The sequence below is a fragment of the Ziziphus jujuba genome, chromosome 9, assembly GCF_031755915.1.
Source record: "Ziziphus jujuba cultivar Dongzao chromosome 9, ASM3175591v1".
NCBI classification, from domain to species: Eukaryota; Viridiplantae; Streptophyta; class Magnoliopsida; order Rosales; family Rhamnaceae; genus Ziziphus; species Ziziphus jujuba.
Window position 1 is genome coordinate 11616116 of NC_083387.1, and position 20498 is coordinate 11636613.

General features: G+C 34.5%; 3 protein-coding genes across 15 annotated transcripts; 1 reads left to right on the forward strand and 2 right to left on the reverse strand.

Annotated features, from left to right (window-relative positions):
* Positions 1-1296: 1296 nt before the first annotated feature.
* LOC107427064 (uncharacterized protein ycf20) lies at positions 1297-5006 on the reverse strand. Of its 7 annotated transcripts, none has more exons than XM_016037399.4 (3): positions 4841-5005; positions 2559-2977; positions 1297-1636 (listed from the first exon to the last, which is right to left on the reverse strand). In XM_016037399.4, exons 2-3 carry the CDS (start codon positions 2949-2951, stop codon positions 1610-1612), a joined length of 420 nt encoding a protein of 139 aa, XP_015892885.3. In that variant the 5' UTR covers positions 2952-2977; positions 4841-5005; the 3' UTR covers positions 1297-1609. The 7 variants fall into 7 exon arrangements, with proteins under 7 accessions (XP_015892885.3, XP_015892886.3, XP_060667661.1 ...); XM_016037400.4 differs by having other exon boundaries at positions 1297-1612; positions 4841-5004; XM_060811678.1 differs by lacking the exon at positions 1297-1636 and adding an exon at positions 1893-1946 and having other exon boundaries at positions 4841-5006.
* A 500-nt stretch (positions 5007-5506) lies between these two features.
* Positions 5507-18169, forward strand: LOC107427074 (autophagy-related protein 2). 6 transcript variants are annotated; one of them, XM_060820486.1, is made up of 15 exons: positions 5510-6091; positions 6587-7680; positions 8074-8216; positions 9161-9333; positions 9457-12648; positions 12734-12846; positions 13257-13471; positions 14741-14850; positions 15562-15669; positions 15758-15890; positions 16111-16313; positions 16692-16888; positions 17001-17075; positions 17191-17282; positions 17797-18169. In XM_060820486.1, the coding sequence occupies exons 1-13, from the start codon at positions 5888-5890 to the stop codon at positions 17071-17073; spliced, it is 5958 nt and encodes a 1985-aa protein (XP_060676469.1). In that variant the 5' UTR covers positions 5510-5887; the 3' UTR covers positions 17074-17075; positions 17191-17282; positions 17797-18169. The 6 variants fall into 6 exon arrangements, with proteins under 6 accessions (XP_015892896.3, XP_060676472.1, XP_060676471.1 ...); XM_060820485.1 differs by having other exon boundaries at positions 5511-6091; positions 17191-17302; XM_060820489.1 differs by lacking the exon at positions 16692-16888 and having other exon boundaries at positions 5509-6091; positions 17191-17302.
* LOC107427073 (uncharacterized) lies at positions 17957-20396 on the reverse strand. 2 transcript variants are annotated; one of them, XM_025077833.3, is made up of 2 exons: positions 19813-20396; positions 17957-19606 (listed from the first exon to the last, which is right to left on the reverse strand). In XM_025077833.3, exons 1-2 carry the CDS (start codon positions 20253-20255, stop codon positions 19582-19584), a joined length of 468 nt encoding a protein of 155 aa, XP_024933601.2. In that variant the 5' UTR covers positions 20256-20396; the 3' UTR covers positions 17957-19581. The 2 variants fall into 2 exon arrangements, with proteins under 2 accessions (XP_024933601.2, XP_015892893.2); XM_016037407.4 differs by having other exon boundaries at positions 19818-20391.
* Positions 20397-20498: the final 102 nt, after the last annotated feature.

Genomic DNA, 20498 nt, shown 5'->3' on the forward strand with positions numbered 1-20498 from the left:
GATTTATTAAGTATAGATTTATCTTTCATATATAAAAAAAGGTTGATTGTGGATTCAATCAAGCTTGGGTGAAATCTCCCCTCCCTTCCGATTTATAATATAGCGTAATCATACCAAAAACAAAAAGTAAAAAATAAACAAAATTTTTTTTAAAAAAAAGTACATTTTTTTTGTAGGGAAAAAGACCACGCAAAATAATATCATTGACATGTTTTGAGTGTCTTAAAAATTAAGATCCTCAATTTATTTACATCATATTAACCTTAAAAAATTAGTTTTTTCACAATGAATTTTAAGCACAACAAAAATATCTGGGTATGACTTTGGAAGGTTAGAGCTTGGTTTTCATCAAGTGTCATCTAAAACGCTGCTCTTTAACATTTCTTGGAACTCAATAAATCTATTCATCCTATACATATATTAGACATGGATTATTTCGATAATATTCATGTTTAAAATAAATTTGCTTACTCATAATGACATGCTTATTTATTCTAAATGGATAATATAATTCAAATTATAATATAAATTGTCATATTACCCATTAACATCCACTTTTCACCTTAATTTTACTACTATGTATTTTTATACCTGCATTCATATAATTTTATTTTAAATAGAAGGTATAATTAAATAGATTAATAAGATTAATCAATAACTTCTTTTATTTTTCCCAAGAAGCATGTAATAATCACATATTTAAATACTTTTTCCAAAGAAAAATAAAATAGCAAATACAATTGACCATCTAAATTTTAAAAAGTGTCACATTGCCATTGGATTATTGTTATTTATTTATTTATTTATTTTTTAACCTTAGTCTAATTATGTCATTCTGATAGATTAATTTTATAAAATTGATCTTATACAACTAATGTAACTCTATTGAAAAACAATTTAAAATTCTGATTTATTTCATTTTTAATTAATATTTGTGACCTAATTTTGGCAAACTAATTTTAAAAAATTGAAAAATTGTAATGAAATGACAAAGAGAAATAATAGTTCAGAGGATAATATAACACTTTTTAAAATTTAGATGGTAAAGTACAAAAAATGTAACAGTTCATGAGGAAAAGTGTTTTTAACCCGATTATTTAATATGACTTATACACCATCAATTTTAGCATTGGTTTATGACATGGACGCCCATTTTTATTCAGGACTCCTCTTTTATGAACCACTAAGCTGCCTTGATACTTATCCAGCGAAAAAAACAAATAAGCTGCCTTAAAACTTAAAAGAATGATAAATAAAAAGATAATGTTATAAGCACCAACTTTGTACTCGTTGATGTGGAAAATTATGTATCAATTGAAAAAAATAATATAAAATAAATATGGATAGATGAATTTTTGAAATATAAATAAATCTTATACAATCTAATTAAATATTGTCACAATAGCTATCAATTTACTAGCTAGTAAGTAAATTGATAGCGGATTTAACATTATTATAAGGATATTTTGCATTAATGTCCCCTTTAGTTCCACACTCAGCACTTTACTACCTATAAAATTGCATTAGCACCAATGCGCAAAGAAGTTTGGCAATAATGCAAAGTCCAAAACTTTCATAACCGTGACTATTTAACAGTTGAAATCCATGTTCACTGCACATGAGAAGATTCCCCTTCCTAAGGTAAAAATATAATCAGAAAGAAAATTTTATTCTAGTTAATATTATTTAGCACTTAAAAATTCATGGTATAATATAAACTTCAAGGGTGTTAATGCTAATTTAATACCACCGCGTAAAGTGCAAAAGTATTGAAACTACAGAGCTATTGTGGCCAAAAACCTTATCATAAATAAAACATGATGTCAACACATGTCATTTCCCGCCATTGTCGTTGTTGTTGTTCTAGGGCATTCAACTTTTCAAACGGATAAAACTCAAGATTGAGCTTAGATGGAAATATGGACTTTGGGTCTCTTAGGGGACAACTTAAAAAAAAGAAAAAAGAAAAAAAAGTGAGGAATGAAAATCTACAATCATGCATGCCCCCTTCAGACATTGGACATATATATATATATAATATACATACATTTTTTAATACCAAAAAAAAAAAAGAAAAAAAAAGAAAAAGAAAAATCACCCCCTTGCCTGATCATAATAAGCAACCACAAAAAGGCAAATTAATTATGATTTAGTAGCATGTCCTTACAAATCATACAAACCCTTGATTGTGTTTAGTATTTAACAGGCTTTCAAACAGAAGTTTGTAACTTAAATTACAGAGCAAACTATATGATAATTTTACTTTGGTCATATGACAAACTGTACAACTTAATTTACAAACCAAAATGCAATTTTGAAAATAGTTGAAAACCTTAATAGGTATGACTATACTTCAGAAATGTTTGGAATACAAAAACTATAAAGTTATAAAATTTGAACGAGAAATTCACCAAATCAAAGCTACAGGTCTTTGGTCAAGATGAGCCACTGAAATGATTTTCTATGTGTTGTTAGCTTGCCAGCTTAAAAGCATCAATGAAAAGACCATAAGTGAATCCCATCTTGAAATTGTTAAGAAGAGCAACGGGAAATGTTACCTTTGGACGGCTGTAGTAAAATCTTGTTACATACTCGGTAAGAAGAACACATACTACTGCAGCTATCACATCATTGACTCCTAAAGCTCCAAATGACAGAGAGATGGTTTGTGCAACATAGAAGCCACCTAACAGAGAAATCCCCCCAAAGAGAGCCCTCCTAGAGGGACTTCTGAAATAGTTCCTTGAGAGCTCTGGCACAAGTCTGATAATATCAACTAATCTTCTAGGCCCTCCATTCTCTTGCACAGCTTGAATACGGAGAAACCTAGGTGAACGTCTTAAAACAAAATCTCCAAATTTTAAATGTGAACCTCTCACTTGAGGATTTGAGCCAAACTCAAGGAGGCCTGTAGAGGGAACACTCATAGCATGTGCCATGTCAAGATTCATAATCAAAATCAACCAGAATGGCTATCCTGTAAAAACGAAATGGGCTACCTCTTAGTAACATATACGAGCATATATATAAACAAGAAGTAAATCAAATATAATATACTTTAGTTCAAAGAAGAAAAATGAGATATCAAATATAATATACTTTACTTCAAAGAAAAGAAAAATGAGCAGAAGATATGGAGTCAGATGTAGCTATTATACCCATTTATTTTCCCAAAGAAACTAACTAATTTGTCCTTCCCATTTACAAATCTGTTAACATTATTATGTCTGCAATAGAATATCATCAGAAATACAATGTAGACTCTGACTCGCCACTGAAACAATAAACCTTCACCATTAGAAATCACATCACAAATAGTCTCACAAACATTAATGCACGCAGGAAAATTCACGACTTCTCCTAGTAAAAGCAGTTGCTTCAAATTTAAGCATCCCCATCAACTGGCACACATCCCCCTGCCCCTTTTTACAACCATGAATGGAAATTGTGCTTTCAAACGTTAATACATAACTTCACGGAAAAAAAGAAAGATATGATGAAGCACATTCACATAAAAATCCCTAACTCAAACGCAAATAAAAGTATTCTACTTATGAGCTCATATCATAACATTAGGGAAACTGATATGTTTTACCCCCTCAACATCACTTTCGTTCTTAAAATCACCTAAATGATTCCCATAAGCATCTCCTGCTCTATTCCATGGTGCTTGGATTAAATCCTGTTTTCTCATGAAACTGCATGTTGATAACCCTTCAAAAAGTTTAGCTTGTTAACCATGTCATGTCATAACCATATCCCAAAATATAGGTTAATACAGATTATTAACAATTAGTGGTAAATTACTTCATTACCAGCGACTACGGCCCAGGAAATTATCAATTTTGAAAACTTAGAAATATAAACGTTGGATTGTTTGTGTTAGCTTGATGCACATGGTTGGGTCGATTTTCTAACAGTTTAGATTTTGGATTGATGGTAACTTAAACCATGTAAGTAGTTGGATTCTTATCGACCATTAGTCTTGTGTTGGGCTGACAACTTAAAATTTTGACATTGACGGTAATTTGACAATGAATGTGGTTCACCTAGATTTTGAATTCCTAATTGATGAAAGCCTAAGAAACACAGGCCTTCAACCTGATACAATCACTGAAATGATTGAGCTCATCTTTGATCGCACTGCAATGTAAGACCCCTTTTTTTTTTACTTTAAAAAAAAAAAAAATCTATGTAAGACATTTTACACAAGATTATGATCACATTTCATTATTTGAATGAACTCAAGAACTAAAATGTGTAAATGATTTCCAATCCTAATTTAACAGATTTATTTCACAAATCAAACAGTTCGATTGGCAATTCGAATTCCATCAATAAGCATTCTATCAAAGATACTCGCGCGTAATTTATGCTGGACAAACCTATCTTTATAAGTTTTCTCAAATAACATACGGCTTACTACCTACCACCTACTTCGTATTGGTACTGTAACAGATTTAATCTCATACTGGCAAGAGAAACTGGAGGAAATGAAGATGACCCAAATGAATAATACATAAAATAAGCCAACTCATTTGGGATTAGGCTCACTTATAATACATCTTAGGCCGAGATAACCTAAGCGTCAGGTCAGAGTGAAAACCTAACTTTCGATTTAGGGGACAAAATTACTGAGAAAGCATAAGGTAGAAAAACAAGGAATTGTAAATTGGCAGTGACCCTTATGCAAAATACAGTTGGTTAATGTGAAGCAGTAATACATAATAGATTTTATGGGGAATGAAAATGAAAATGATTGTTAAAAATTATACAAAACATAGAAAGTAAAATTTTCTAGGAAATTTCCAAGGGAACCAAACAGAGAAAAGAATATTACTTTGTTGAGCAGCCATTGGGAGAGACAGAGGAAAAAAAAGCTAGAAAAGCAAGCTTGTCTGACACTCAATGACGAATGTTGCTCCCAATGAAGGCCATGGTTGGTGTTCCTTCAAGCTCAAATCCTGTTTTTCACCTCTCAATTCTCAGTCTCAAAGATAATTCGCCATATGGGGATACAGTTGGCTTTTGGGTAAAATGATAGGGATAGTTTTGTCTTTTAAACTAAGTCAACCTTACAGTAAATATTCTAGCAAAACCATTTCTTAATTTTATCATTTCCCAAACATGGCATAAAGATACCATAAAGAAGAGATGGGACACATACACTTTATCAAAAGCCAAAAAAGAAGAAGTCCAAACCACTTTCACAAAAAAACACCATTTTTACCACATTAGAGAGTAATGATTTCCAACGTTTTAGTACTTTATTCATAAAATAAATAAATAAATAAAATTAATTTCCTCCTTTAGTATTTGTTTTATACTATGCCAGATTCTTCCATTTGTAATTATTATTATTATTATTTTTTTGTTGTTTTCGTATTTTATTATTGGACCGTGTACTTCAAATTGCTTTTATGCTAATCGTTTTATTTAAAAAAAAAAAATAACATAAAAAAAGAAGAAGCCGTTTTACGTTTAGTAGGACAATTCACGACCAGCACGGAAACCAAAACGCAAACGTAAACGCAAAAAGAGACCAAAGTCTCTCTCGGAGGATTTGAGCAAACCCCAAATTTTTTTTTTTTAAATAAAAAAAAAAAATTTAAAAATCGTTGTCTTCGCCAACCCGTTTCAAATATCTATCTCGCCCAAAGTTCCTCAAAATCATTATCGCAGCGCTCTTCTTTCACAGATGGAGGTTCGAGCTCCAACTCGACCTTCCATCGCCACCAAAGTTTCGATACCTTATTATTGCTTGACCTCCAAACCCTAAAATTTTGTGTGTTTTGTTTCCCCCCAATTCGCTCAATTTCTCTTCTTTGTCTTGGTTTTTGTTATCTTCGTCGGTTGTGGTCACCACCACCACCACCACCGGCCGACCATGTTTCCGTGGAACATCGCGAAATCTGCTGAGGCGATGTTCTCGCGGTGGGCTTTGAAGAGGTTGTGTAAATTCTTGTTGAAGAAGAAGTTGGGTCAGTTTTTGTTGGGGGATATCGATCTCGACCAGCTCGATGTGCAGCTCACTCAAGGCACAATTCAGCTCAGTGATCTCGCGCTTAATGTCGATTATATTAATGAGAAGGTTCCAAGCTGTTTTTTCTTTTTTCTTCTTCTTCTTATTTATTTATTTATTTATTTTTTCGAGTGTTAGCTAATTCTGTTTTATTAGAAATTAAAAAGGAAAAAAAAAAGTTAAAAATGTTGGATTTTTATTTTTTAACTCGCTCTTTTTTTTTTCTTTTTAAATTTTTAAATATTATCGTTATTTTGTGTTGTTTAGTTGAGTTTCCTATTTGGTTCAGTTGAAAAAAAAAAAAAAATTATTACTCATAATCTTCTTCTTTGATGTGATTTCCGTCTCAAAATTTTGTGGGCTATTTGAATTTTGCTATCTTAGTTTTGTTTTGTGATTTTTGGTTTGATTTAAATTCTTATCTTCCGTGGTATGGCATATTTCACTGGGACCTGTTGCCTGGGTGACTGGGTTTCCTATAATTTGGATTGTGCTGGAGTTTTTGTTATTGCATGCTAAGCTTGCCATTTACTTATATTTCCTTCTTGTGGCTGCCACTTGCAGTTGGGTGCAGCTGCGTCTCTTATGATAAAAGAAGGATCCGTTGGTTCTCTATTAGTTAGATTGCCTTGGAAGGTTAAAGGTTGTCAAGTTGAGGTGGATGAACTTGAGCTTGTGCTTGCTCCCTGTGCGGAGTATAATTTACGTGCTGGAGCTGAAACTTGCAACTCTGGTCAGGATGGTAATGGAGACCTTCATTGCGATGCTGGTCATGATGTCATTGAAAAAGCTGCAAAATCTACTTCTGCGGATGTACATCAAGGTGTTAAGACAATAGCGAATATGGTCAAGGAGTTTCTTACGAGCTTCCATGTTAAGATAAAAAAATTGATAGTCGCATTTGATCCATATTCACACAAGGATGAGAAGAAATCGGGTAGTCATACAGCCTTGGTACTTAGAATTTCTGAGACAGAATGTGGAACTTGTGTTTCTGATTATGCTAATCCGAAGCCTAAAACACAAGCTGGGAGCTTTCTTGGGATTAGTCAGCTAACAAATTTTGTAAAGTTTGAAGGAGCAATATTTGAACTTCTTCAAATGGATGGCTTTGAGAATAAAACATGCTTTCCGCATACAGAAACAACACTTGGTGAATCATTGACAGAGTGCTGTTCATCAAGTGTTACAACTCCAATCCTGACAGGGAAGAAAGGCGGTTTTTCAGGAAATGTAAAATTAAGCATACCTTGGGAAAATGGATCTTTGGACATTCGTAAAGTGGATGCAGATGTTTCTATTGACCCTGTGGATTTAAAATTTCAACCCAGCACAATAAAATGGCTTTTACATTCATGGGAAAAATTTAATAAGTTGGAGAAGAATGGAAATGATTCTATCCTTAATAAGTCAACAGATACTGTTCACCTTACTTCAGTGTCCAACTGCCATTCATCAAAACCGGTATCTACTGCCTTTCCAGTGAACAAGGTGGTTCCAATTCATGGGGGCTTTTCCACTGATTTATCCTCTTTGACAATGAAAGAATGTGTAGCTGAAGCTGTGCTACCTGGGCCACATCTTATATCTGATTGGGTACCATTATATTCGGATAGAAGTCAAAAAGTTGGTGCTGAAGAACTTGATTTTGGGGCAAGGTCGGTAGTCTTCTTGAAATTGTCAATTTCTTCTTTCCCTCTTATTTTCAAATCACCATTGCAGTTGGAAATACCGCCAGCATTCTTTCCAGTGCTTTAATTTCTTCTAAATGTTTTCTAGTCTATCTGCTTCTGAACTCATGCCCCCCCTCCCCTGCAAAATAGAAAATATAAGAAAGGAAATAAAGTATGAATTCTAGTTTGAAGATGATAATTATTTCATGCCTTTCTTCTTTGTTGAGTTTATTTATTTTCATGTGCCTCATACTTTACTGGATCTGGTAATACCATGCATGAAACATGTAAACTAGGAATCAGATTACAATTTGGAATATCTGGTGCATGTTAATTCTTTTTTATGCTCTTACATTAATGCTTGTGTCCTTTGTGCAGTGTGGATCAGTTCTTTGAGTGTTTTGATGGAATGAGAAGTTCTCAATCGGTGTTAGGAAGCAGCGGGATGTGGAACTGGACACTTTTCAGTGCTATTACTGCTGCATCCAGCCTTGCTTCTGGATCTTTGCATGTTCCGTCTGGTATATGTATTTCCCTTGTAAAATAATTCTACATGTTTGCTGTTTATTTGCATGTAAACTAGGTTAGTAATTCTCGATACATTATTCTCATACCATATTGTGTCGATGGTGAATGATGTGAAGATGTAGCTTTTTAACTTTTATGAAACTTATGTCAAATGTTATTTGGTTAGGAGTGGGTTTGATGTAGGATAGGAATGAGAAGTAGAAGAAAGAGACAGAATTTGATGAAAGGGAGGGAGAATTGGAAGAAATGGGAGCTCATAGAAGAAGAGGGTAGAATTAAAGGAATAAAGAGAGAAATAGACAGATATTAGAGAGAAAAAAATGGGGAAAAACCCCAAAGGGAGAATAACTTTAATCAATATTTCATATTCACAATAATCTGTTTGATAGGGTGCTATGATCCCTATCTATATGAAAGCAACCTACTAATATTAGGAAACTAAACACAATAAGGAAACCTAATAAAACAAGGAAACTAAATCAAAATCCTGATAAAATAAAAATCCTCTAAATTCTAGTTATCCATTCGTATTCTCCATTAGTGTGTCTGGGCTAACTAGGAAACCAAGGGAAGTAAAAAAAAAAAAAAAAAGGTTCTTGTTAGGCTTCCATAAGAAATGAGTTTTTTCATCTATTCACTGTGAACCTTCAAAATTCTGCACTTTAGTCCCTGAATTTTTTTCCTTTTGGCATCAATACCCCTGAACATTGTAAACAATGCTGTTGCAGTCCCTAACCCTCAAACACACTGTAATTTTAGCTGTTCGAAGGCATTTTCTTTTCTTGTAAAGGTCAACAGTATGTGTGCATGAGCTATTGTTCCTAAGGTTCTGTTTATATTCTTTACCATTTGTTTCATGTCATCTCACATGATGTATAACTTTTTATTTGTGGCATTTGTTGTTGACACTTTGATTTTTATAATTCATTCTCTACAGAACAGCAGCATGTTGAAACCAATCTTAAGGCAACTTTTGCTGGAATATCTGTGTTTTTGTCCTTCCAAGATGAAAACAAGAAATATCCATGTGATAAGGGTGATCAGATTAATGCTGCATCATACATTCCTCATCTAGGTGCGGAATGCCGAGACATACAACTTGGAGTGCAGGTAATAAGTGTGTCAGGGAAATTCCCCCCATCCCCTAATATGCATGTTAACATATGTGCTATGGAAACTTGTTGGCACTTTATATTTCACTACACTAACTTGAAACATTGATAAGTTCAACAGGTATGTCCTCAAGAAATGAGGTTCGAAGGAACATTGAAGTATCTTGAGATTATTCATTGCTTACACTACAAAGATGGTGATGTGGACTCTGGCTTACAAGGGTTTAATGATGATAATAACAGCCAAATGCAAAAGATTCAACGACTTCAAGAAGATGTTCAAGATGCTCTTCCCTCACTTGCCTCGTCGGTTGAATGTTCAGACAAGTTAAATTGTTTAGCAGTTGAAGATTTTCCATTTGGAAATAGAAACAATGTGTTCAAAGTTACAATGCTTAAAACTTCAGGTGTCACTTATTGCCAATTTACTGTGAAATCAAGTTCATTGAATAGCTGTCCAATGGGGCACACATCCTTTTCAGTGAAATTGCCACCATTTGTTTTCTGGGTGGATTTCCCCTTGATAAATATGTTATTAGAACTGTTCAAGGAGATTGGAAAATCTTTTGAAAAGCCTGGTGTATTTCCATCTGAGACCTTCAACGAAAAGCATGGATCATCCCATGGGGATGTTGAAAGAGGCTCTAGTTCTTGCATTGCAGCTTTGTCATCAACAGAAAGTGTACAAGGTAACATATCTCTCCATAGTGCGAGGGTGATCCTATGTTTCCCTCTTGGAAGTGACAAAGATATTAGACGCTTCTCTTCCTGGGATCAATTTGTTGCTCTTGATTTTTCTTTACCATCAGCTGATAATAGAAAAACATATCAAGACAGTGGTTTAGGTGGAAGGTCACAGAAAAGATATTCTTCCACAACGACATGTTCTATACATTTGAATTTTGCTAATCTTGACATTTTCTTGATCAATCCTGCAAGTAAAAATCATGTTGGAATTTACTCCAGTAACATGCAGAGACAGAAATTTTCGGCTGAGAACATTTTATCTGCGAGCAACAGAACAGATTATCTTTCTGTCATTAGTATGTGTTTGCAGGAGGGTCTTGTGACTGGTCCTTGGATAGCAAAGAGAGCCAAGTTGCTAGCTACTTTTGAGGATTCAAAGAGCGGTAATAATTCTGTGGGAAAAGGTTACGAGTTTGCTTCTGTATCTACCGTGAAAGATATGGAGGATCTAAATTCTCAAACTCGAGAAGAGATTATTTTGAGCTCTGCAATTTTACTGCATGTTCATCTACCGGCTGTTACAGTCAAATTAGGCAGTCCTCAATATCAAGGCTTATGCTGTCTTTTGGATAAGATGGTAAGTGGATTGTCGTGTGTGACACCTGCTGGAGACAATGTTAAGGCAGAATCTACCATGTCACAGACATCTATTCTTGTGGACTGTGATGATGCAGAATTTTTGATTAGCCCGGAGTTAAAGGAGAATATCAAGGTCTCGATACAGAGGGAACTTCCTGGTTCATGGTGTCATCTAAAACTGAAAATTCAGAAGTTTTGCTTGCTGTCTGTCTCAAATATTGGTGGCAATAAGGGTGCCAATTTCTTCTGGTTAGCGCATAATGAAGGCAAATTATGGGGTTCCATCACTGGCGTTCCTGAACAGGAGTTTCTCCTGATTTCATGTAGTAATTCTGCAATGAAACGTGGTGATGGAGGAGGATCAAATGCATTGTCATGTAGGTTGGCTGGTTCTGATATTATATACTTGTGGGAGCCCGAGAGTTTCCATGGTTTTACATCTATAACTGTCAGATGTGGCACACTTGTTGCTGCAGGTGGTCGCTTGGATTGGTTAGATGCAATATTCTCCTTTTTCAGTGTTTCCTCGACTGAAATTGAACAAAATGAGAAGCGTTTGCAAAATGGGGATTTGGATGCACCTTGTGGATCTTCTTTTGTTCTTAATTTAGTGGACATTGGGTTGAGTTATGAACCTTACGTTAAGAATGGAGAGGCTAAGAGTGAAGTGTTTTCAAATGGCAAAGAACAAGTTGGTGAGGAGTATGTTGCATGTCTATTGGCTGCGTCGTCCTTAAATCTCTCAAATTCAGCTGTGGCAGGTTCTATGGAAAATGAATACAAAATTAGGATACAAGATCTTGGACTGCTTCTCTGTATGGTGTCAGAGTGTGATAATTTATGTGGTTCTTACGGTGCAGAACATCTTCACAAGATTGGCTATGTTAAAATTGCTCAGGAGGCACTTGTTGAAGCAATTTTGAGAACCAATTGTAAGAGTGGCCTTCTATGGGAGGTAGAATGTTCTAAATCTCACATTCATGTAGATACTTGTGGAGACACCACTTCTAGTATGATTCGTTTAGCTGCTCAATTGCAACAGCTATTTGCTCCTGATCTTGAGGAATCAGTTGTGCACTTGCAGACTAGATGGAATAAAGTTCAACAGGAACAAGAGAGAAAATGGTTAAATGATGAGATTAGGTTCTCTGATGGTCATTCTGCAACATCAATTTCTGAAAGGTCTTCTTCAAGTGTAGGCATCCAGACTGACCCTGGGTCCGTTGGCTTGATGGATGAGATACGTGAAGATGCATTTCACGTAAGTACGAATGAAATCTACCCTCATGGTTCTTCTGAATTGCAAAGTCATATTTCTCATGATGAAAACTTTCTTGAAGAGTTGGATAACATAAGCTTTGATAGTCTTTCTTCTAATCAGTCATTCAATGGGTTAGTGCCTGTAATAGAAATGGAAAGTAGTCAAACCTCATCTTTTATAGAAGGTAACTTACCAGAGTTTATAGAAGGCTATTGTTTAACTGAGTTACAGCCAATAGAATTATCAATTGGTGGAAAATCATCGCATGAGATTCATAAATGCAGCTCGGGTGATGTTGGTAGTGGAGATCTTGGAGGAGAAATTAATGGATGGTATAGGGATGCCTCTTTCAGAATAGTAGAAGACCATGTTTTGAAGGCAAGTGAGGGGTGTAGTGTGAGCAAATACGAGGAAGACCAGCTCTCTTCTATTGACAATGATAAAGCCAACAATTTGACAAAGGCCATAGGGCGTTTACTTCTTAAAAACATTAATATCAGATGGAGAATGCATGCTGGTTTTGATTGGCACTACTGCAGAAAGAATGGTCGGCAGCCTAAAAATGGTGGTGGAAGGGATACGACTGTATGTCTAGAGCTTTCACTATCTGGAATGGAATTTCAATATGACATGTTTCCAGTTGGTGAAATACATGTTTCTAAGCTTTCTCTTTCAGTTCAAGATTTTTATCTTGATGATAGAAGCAGAGATGCTCCTTGGAAACTGGTAAAAGATTATTATTCTCTTACGAGTCTGATTTTGTGCATTCTACATTAAGGTTTTAAAATATCTCTACTTTTTGAACTGGAAGGTGCTAGGATATTATTGTTCAAAGGATCATCCTCGGAAGTCGTCCTCAAAAGCATTCAAGCTCGACTTAGAATCTGTTAGACCTGATCCTTTAACACCTCTTGAAGAGTATCGGCAAGTATCTTACATATATTCTTTGCAATATAAGTGGTTCTCCCGAGCCTAGCTGAGTTTTTCTATCAAAATTTTCGAGTTAAACTAAAACCTGAAAAATTTATGTTTGCAAATTATCAGAAATGGAAAATGCAGAGGTTTTCTTTCAAATTTGTTGGTGGCCCTTTGATTGTTGTTTGGTTTAGTAAGCTTTATATGCGCAATTGCGCTTCTTTGCAACAGAAGAAAAATCTTATCCATAATAGTAGTATCTTCTTTATCTTGTTTAGATTGCTCTATGTTTTAGGTTCTGTCAATAATTATGGCTCATTTTATTGGCTTTGTTTTTTCAGATGATTTTTTATTGAACTATAAATGCTGTTGTAACATTGTTAAATGGGTGCTAAATCTTTTATTTCCCTTCCTTTCAGGTTACGCATTGCATTCCTTCCCATGCGTTTGCATCTTCACCAGCGCCAACTTGATTTCCTCATCACCTTTTTTGGGGCAAAAAGCTCATCAGTTGACCAGTCTCCAGGTCATCATAAAGATTCAGATGGTTCCACATCATTGCCGGTGATGAGTAATACTGTTGCAGGGCACAGTACGAGCGTAGAGGAGGCATTTCTTCCTTACTTTCAGGCAAGTTGTGTCTCAATTTAGGACTTACTATTTATTTTCTTTTACTCTCTTTTTTCTTCTTTTTTCTTGATTGTCTTCAGTTTTGCTGCATCTTAAGTTATACCCATGAACTTTATTTGTGAACTTGCTTCTTTTGATAAGTTATTGGAAAAATGCATAAGATCACCTAACGCTCTGATATTGGGTTGGTTAGAGCTCTGTTTCCAACCTACTTAGGGCCTTGACTTGAATTCTTTTTTGACACTCACTTCAAACCAAATCCCAGCTACATATTTAATGAATATTCCTGCTACACCTACATCTGCAAGAGTAGAATCTGGAAAAAGAAGATGATTAAAAAGAAAAGAAATACAGAGAAGAGATGGTTTAGATCTTAAATCCAATTTTATATAAACTAGTAAAGAATATCAGGGGACCAATAGATCCTGGGTAGTTCACATTCAGTGGAAGTGACTGAGACAGAATTATCTGGAGGTTGTGTACCTAAATTTTCATGTCCTCAAAGAATTATTCCTTCCCCATAAATGCACCCTGAGACATAAGGGATTACACTAGTTTGTGTTGTCAAAATCATCCCGCAACTTGATGAAACCTCCATGGAAGCTGTAATTTGGTTAGTCACTGTTCGTATTCATAAGTTTGGTTAAGCTATGGTTCTTGGATACTGACAATTCCTTTTCATCTGGCTATCTTTGTTTTCTTTTGGGACATCCATGTGAAGTCAATTTTTTATTTTCAATTATGCTAGGGAATTTGGTGTTTCTATATATATACATATATAAATATTATAAGAAACAACCTTTCATTGATAGGAAATCAATACAAAAGGTAAAGGCGAGGATAAGAAATCCTCAAAAAAAAAGAAAAAAAAAAAAACAACATTGAAACAATAACAAAGACTTATAAAACGCGCATCAACCACCCATGACATCTTTCCAATTTAGAATATAAGAAAAAGGAAAATTTTTGAAAGCTTTATCTGTTGAAGCCCACAAAGCTTCTAAGTATTTAGCCTTCTCAAAAAGATCTGCACCACTCATTATTTTGTCTTCAAAGATTCTATTGTTCCTTTCAATCCAAATTATCCTCAGCAAAGATAAAACAGCAGACTTCCACATCACCTTGGCCAATTATTAGTACCAAAACCAACTGGTTTTTCTATATCAGTTGTATCTTATTTATTTAATGAATTTGTGGGTTTTGAATCTAGTCTAGGCAATGTACTGAGATGTTTAATTTTTTATTTATTTATTTATTTATTTTTTTCAGAAAGTTGACATATGGCCTATTCTTATTCGGGTTGATTACAGTCCCTGCCGTGTTGATCTACCAGCACTGGGAGGCGGGAAGTATGTGGAACTTGTTAATCTTGTTCCATGGAAGGTAATCTGTTTCAATTTTACCTGTTAGAGAATGTGGTTCCTGTTAACTTTTACTAACCTAAAAAAAAAAAAAAAAGGTTCATGTTTCTAATTGTCCACAGATAAGGCCTTGAACCATTTCTTTTAATTTTTTCTTAACCACCTATATTCATATTGCACTCCCAGTTTGGTTATCTGCTGCTGCAATTGATGATCATCAGTTTTTAATATAAGTGCCTAGCTTTTAGTTGATTTATATTTTAAAGGGATGTTGTATAATGTATATCATTGACCTAGGGGATTCTGTAGCATATTTGTTTGTCACATTTCATATTAGATATGAGAAAGAGGGCTTGTAAATTGCAATGGCTATATGTGCGAAAGCATATTCTAGGTTTTGTAATGTGCCTGTAAAGCATCATTTAATATTGTATTCCACTTTTGACATGTGGAGACATCTGTTTGATGCATCAGTTATGGCAGGCTGTGTGCATAATTAGATTTTTTTGATGTATTTTTATGACATCAACTAATTATATATATTTAAACAGCTATGGTCACTCCGGTAATCTTATTCTATGTCAGTTAATTGTGTACCCTTGAATCCTGATAAATAATGGTGAAACCGGTGACTTCTTGTGTTTTGTTGCCGAAGTTTATTGACTGCAATTAGCTTCTGATCAATATGAGCAAAGCCATAGCCTATAGTCTCACTTTCACAAATTGATTTCAGGGGGTTGAGCTACAACTCAAGCACGTTCATGCTGTTGGTATCTATGGCTGGGGAAGCGTGTGTGAAACAATTGTAGGGGAGTGGTTGGAAGATATATCTCAAAATCAGGTTTAGTAGCACTCTTTCTACCTCTCAAGAGTGGTGACCCTTTGCAGTTAATGGTGTGTTGATAAGTAGTTATGGTTTCCAAATGCAGATTCATAAAATATTACAAGGTCTTCCTGCAGTACGTTCATTGGTTGCTGTTGGTGCTGGTGCTACAAAACTAGTCTCTATGCCTATTGAAAATTACAGGAAGGATAAGAGACTACTTAAGGGAATGCAAAGAGGTAAGTTGAATTGAGAAAATATTTGATGTTAAAATTTGGATGGTCCTATGTTAAAGCAAGGCATTCGAGTCATATTCAGAGTTTTGGTTTTTAGAGAATGTATCGGTTTGTAAGAATGTATTTAATGTAGGCAGTAGAGCTTCAACGGTTTTGGTTATAAATTGCTTCAAAGCTGTACCCAGCTATTTATATTGGTCTGAATATATCGTCTTGCTTCCAGGTGCAACCGCATTCCTTAGAAGTATTTCACTTGAGGCTATTGGGCTTGGAGTACATTTGGCAGCTGGAGCTCACAATATTTTGCTCCAAGCAGAATATCTTTCTACAACCATTTCTCCTTCTATACCATGGCCCATACCGAGTAAATTGAAAACAAATGTTCGATTTAATCAGCCTAAAGATGCTCAACAAGGAATTGAACAGGTAAACATTTAAACATGTTATAACTGGTAGGGTGAGATATTGGCTCCCTGAAACAAGTATTTAGTAATAAATTTAGTGATAATGTGTCTTTAAGTACTGCTTTCTCTAAAGTCTGATTGATACTCCAGAGGAGTAGGTATCATGTTGGATTTTCAAGAAACCTGGTTGTGAGAAGAAAGAACTTCTAGTTGCTGATGTTACTGCTTATAGCATTTAGAGAACACATTTGGCATTAAATTTAAGGGTATTTCTGTTGTAAGGTTGGTTCAATGTATTTTGTTCTTGTCAGTTCTAAGTTTTATAAGGCCAGGTCTATCAGTTTCAGTGTATTATATCCAGTCTTCCAGTCTTCATTTATTGATGTTCTCAAGTTTACAGGCATATGAAAGCCTCAGTGATGGCCTAGGAAAATCTGCTTCTGCCTTGGTTCGAACACCCTTGAAAAACTTCCAGCGTGGAGCCAGTGCAGGCTCTGCTTTGGCAAGTGCTGTTCGGGCAGTTCCTGCTGCTGCTATAGCTCCAGTTTCTGCTTGTGCAAGCGCCTTGCATTATACTCTTCTTGGCGTTAGAAATAGGTTTGCTTTTGCTGTTGGTTTTTGTCGATAGATTTTGACATTATAGAATAATTCCTCAGCATATTGGTATGTAATATCTTGAATAAAACTAATTGTGCTGGTTCATGGGCAGCCTTGATCCCCAGCACAAGAAAGAGTCCATGGAGAAATATTTGGGTCCTACTCAGCAATGGGAACAAAATTGATTGTAAGGACAATAACAACGAGTAGTCAATTAGCTATCTGTGCAACCTAAATTTCTTTTGCTCAACCACTACATGGCCTTTCTAAATGTGGACTTTCTTTTGGAATTATATGTGCAGGAGATGAAACCATCACTTCGATTTTTCAAGAAATTTTGTTTTGTTTACAGCAGAACAACGGGGATCAATAATGTGACCTCCTTATTTCTCATGTAAGATCCCTATGTATCATGTAAGTTGAGCCTCTGTTTTATTTGAGTTGACTTATTTTCACTCTCATTTCATAGAGGCTTAAGAAAAAACTATATCAGCAATAATATTTCATTTGGCGAGGTTTGATAAGTAGAAGGTTTTTTATCTTACAAGTTTTTAGCATATACATGAAAATGCAAGTGGACTGTGTCAATGAGTTTGCTCCTTGTGAAAGTTTTTTTTTTTTGCGTTTATCTTTGTAATGTTGTTTTGATTCTTGATATAGTATATTGCTGATCAAGTATCACTTAGTATTGGTTTATTTAGAAATTTTATATGATTCTCACTCGTTTTTAGCCAAGGTATTTATTGTTATGGGTGTAATAATATTAATCCGAGATTCCAGGGTTCCTGGGTCCTCAAGAGGAAGTTTCTTTGTCCTTGTCATTGAATTCGTCGAATTATTGGCACAGTACTTCTCAGTCTTGGTTTTTCGAACTTGTCATGCTCAAATGTAATTATTGGTGATTGCAGGTGTGCAGTTTAGGGAAATTTTCGAAAAAGATTCTTTTCCGTCAAAGACATGGCTGTGGTTCTGTACAAAGTGTAGATATGGGTGCTTATAAATATTTAACACTGACAAATTGAATTGATATAGAAGTTAGTAGTTACTATGTATTTCAGAAGTTAGTAGTTACCATGTATTTCACCCAAAAAAAAAAAAAAAAATGGTAGTTAGTATGTATACCCCATTATAATTCTTTCGAAAGCCTCATTCAAATGTATGTTGATTCTGTTGATTGTAAATAGTTCTTCAAAATTCTTTTATTTTGGGCGACCAGCAGCATTATGTAATTATACTAGTGTAATATTAATGCTAGATGCGAGTCAAGTGCTTGTTTTTTTCTTTTTTTCTTTTTTCTTTTTATTTTTATTTTTTCCCCTTTTGGGCGGTACTTTTCGTTTTAGCCAATTTTAGGCATAAATTTGAGAAATGATGTTGTATATTAATTGGTAAATCCATTGTGGTTCTAAATTTGATGGACCTGTTCCTGCTTGAGGTCTCACGAGGGAAATGCCATTTACGAACTTGTACCAGGAATTGCTGTTACCATCATTAGGTACCTGATTTTTAACTCCTAAAATGTGCCAACTTTAGTTGCTATGCTTTCAATTTTTGGTTATCAAATATAGAAATGAATTTTAATTTGTGAAAGATTAGCTATACGGAATTAGTTAATTCATATATGTAAGGAAAACAAATAAAAGAACGAAGTTGGTAAGAATACAGCATCGAGTTTAATTGAATTAGAAAGAGAGAGTGTTTCATTCCGGACGTGCAGGCCATTGGATATACGACCCGGAAACTACAAGCCGAACCCTGATATTGATCTGTTTGCATGTAAATTATACAATTACTTGTATATAATGCATGTTGGTATATATTACCCAATACGAAGCTGATTTTTGCGTAAAGCAATAAGATACTAATTGTACATATGTATGTTTTTATGTGCCTGGTAAGGTACTGGTTGTATGTATAATGAATGCTGAAGGAAAGAATGTGAAATAAGAGTTGGATTGGTTTACCACCTTGGAAAAAAAAAAAAATATATATATATATATATATATATTTTAAAAAATGATGGCAAGAAGTTTAGCAAGGTGGCGTTAAGTTACTGGTTTATGGTAGAGCCTCAGAAAATTAAGATTATAGTTATCTAATTCGTTTGGTGCTTATTTCTTCAAAAAAAAAAAATAATAAAAATAAAAAAACAAAAAAAAAATAAAAAAAGGAAAAAGAAAAAAAGAGGTAATTAAAACGAAGAAACAAAAGACAAGCTAAAATTTCTAAAACGTGAAAAAAGGCAGGCCAGTTGAAAATTACTAATGGAATAGTGAAAACCATAATTACATATATTAATGTAATAAATTATATTGATTCATAGAGACTGCAAATATTTGTACAGAGCCACAACAGCCAGATACCATCTTGTTCCTCATTTCATAAGGAGAATTGAGGAGGTGTTTTCTACAATTAAATATGGATATACCCCAAAAAAGGAAAACAAAAAAAAAAAAAAGAGAAAAAAAAAAAAAGAAAGAAAAGAAAAGTTAAGCCAGCCTCCAACATGCAGTAAATAAATCTAGGATACCATAAAATCTAACAGAAGGAAAAAGAGTCTTCCTCCAATAGCCGATTCTTAATTTCTTTTCTTCTTCTTTGGAGAAATGGGGTTGTTTCCAATTCCAGTACTTGCCACCTTTACTTTAGATCCATTTTTTTCCCCCTCCATCATATTGCACTTTCTCTGCATCTCAACCCTCCATCAAAAAGTAATTCCTGAAAATAAGAAACAGAATTAGTATAAAACTGTGTCCATACAAAATCCATGCATGTTGGATGTATGTTTATAATCACTCATTATAATCTGATCAACATGAAAATTAATTTTCTACTATAATCTCATATCCCTATTGTATATCTAACAAAACCCAATTTTACATAATGTCTTGTTATATTATATATATGTGTAAAAATATGTTTACCTTACCTGATCTTCCTTGGTAATAAGAGCAGCCTCATGAACAAACATAGTAGTCCTTTCCTCTTCAACTACTCTTTCCAAAATCCCATCATTCTTATTCGCTTTTTTAGATAAAATGTGTGCCTTCTTGAGTCCCAAACGTTCCTTCCACCGTCCTAAACTCTTCGATGGCCTCAAAAACATTTGCTCATAATTATCTTCATCATCATCATCAAGAAGCAATTCATCTTTTAAAGTTGTTTTCCTAGGCTGGTTGGTAGAATTATCCTTCAAAGGCAACAACATGCCCTCGAAGATAGCCTCGTCCGCTGATATCATCTTGTAGTTATTCACAGAGAATTCGAAATCCGAAGAAACAGGTGCTTCTCTGTAGATGTTATCATGCTTGATGGATAGTTGAGTAGTGTCAGCAAAATCATTGGAGAAGGAGATTCTTGGATCCATGGAGAGGAAAAATATTATGCCTGAAGAACCTTTCTTGCTGCTGATTGTTTGAATATAACATGTTAAAGCATGTTGTGGACATATGCAATATTAATGGCCACTAAAGAAACCTTTTTAATATTAGTTATTTTTTTTTCCTTTTACTTTTGGACAGTAAGAATCCACATGGAGATGTTTACATTTATATTGAGAAGACCTTGTTTTTATGTGCATCTGGACTAGACATCTCATGTTACTTAGATT

Bases quoted from the DNA above. Each gene is read 5' to 3' on its own strand.
- LOC107427064 (XM_048461796.2), bottom strand. From the start codon at position 2,951: ATGAATCTTGACATGGCACATGCTATGAGTGTTCCCTCTACAGGCCTC.
- LOC107427074 (XM_060820486.1), top strand. From the start codon at position 5,888: ATGTTTCCGTGGAACATCGCGAAATCTGCTGAGGCGATGTTCTCGCGG. The intron at 13,472-14,740 runs GTTGTGTCTCAA...TTTTTCAGAAAG, and splicing joins TCTTCCTTACTTTCAGGCAA to TTGACATATGGCCTATTCTT. The intron at 15,891-16,110 runs GTAAGTTGAATT...TCTTGCTTCCAG, and splicing joins ACTTAAGGGAATGCAAAGAG to GTGCAACCGCATTCCTTAGA.
- LOC107427073 (XM_016037407.4), bottom strand. From the start codon at position 20,255: ATGGATCCAAGAATCTCCTTCTCCAATGATTTTGCTGACACTACTCAA. The intron at 19,607-19,817 runs GTAAGGTAAACA...TCTTATTTTCAG, and splicing joins TTATTACCAAGGAAGATCAG to GAATTACTTTTTGATGGAGG.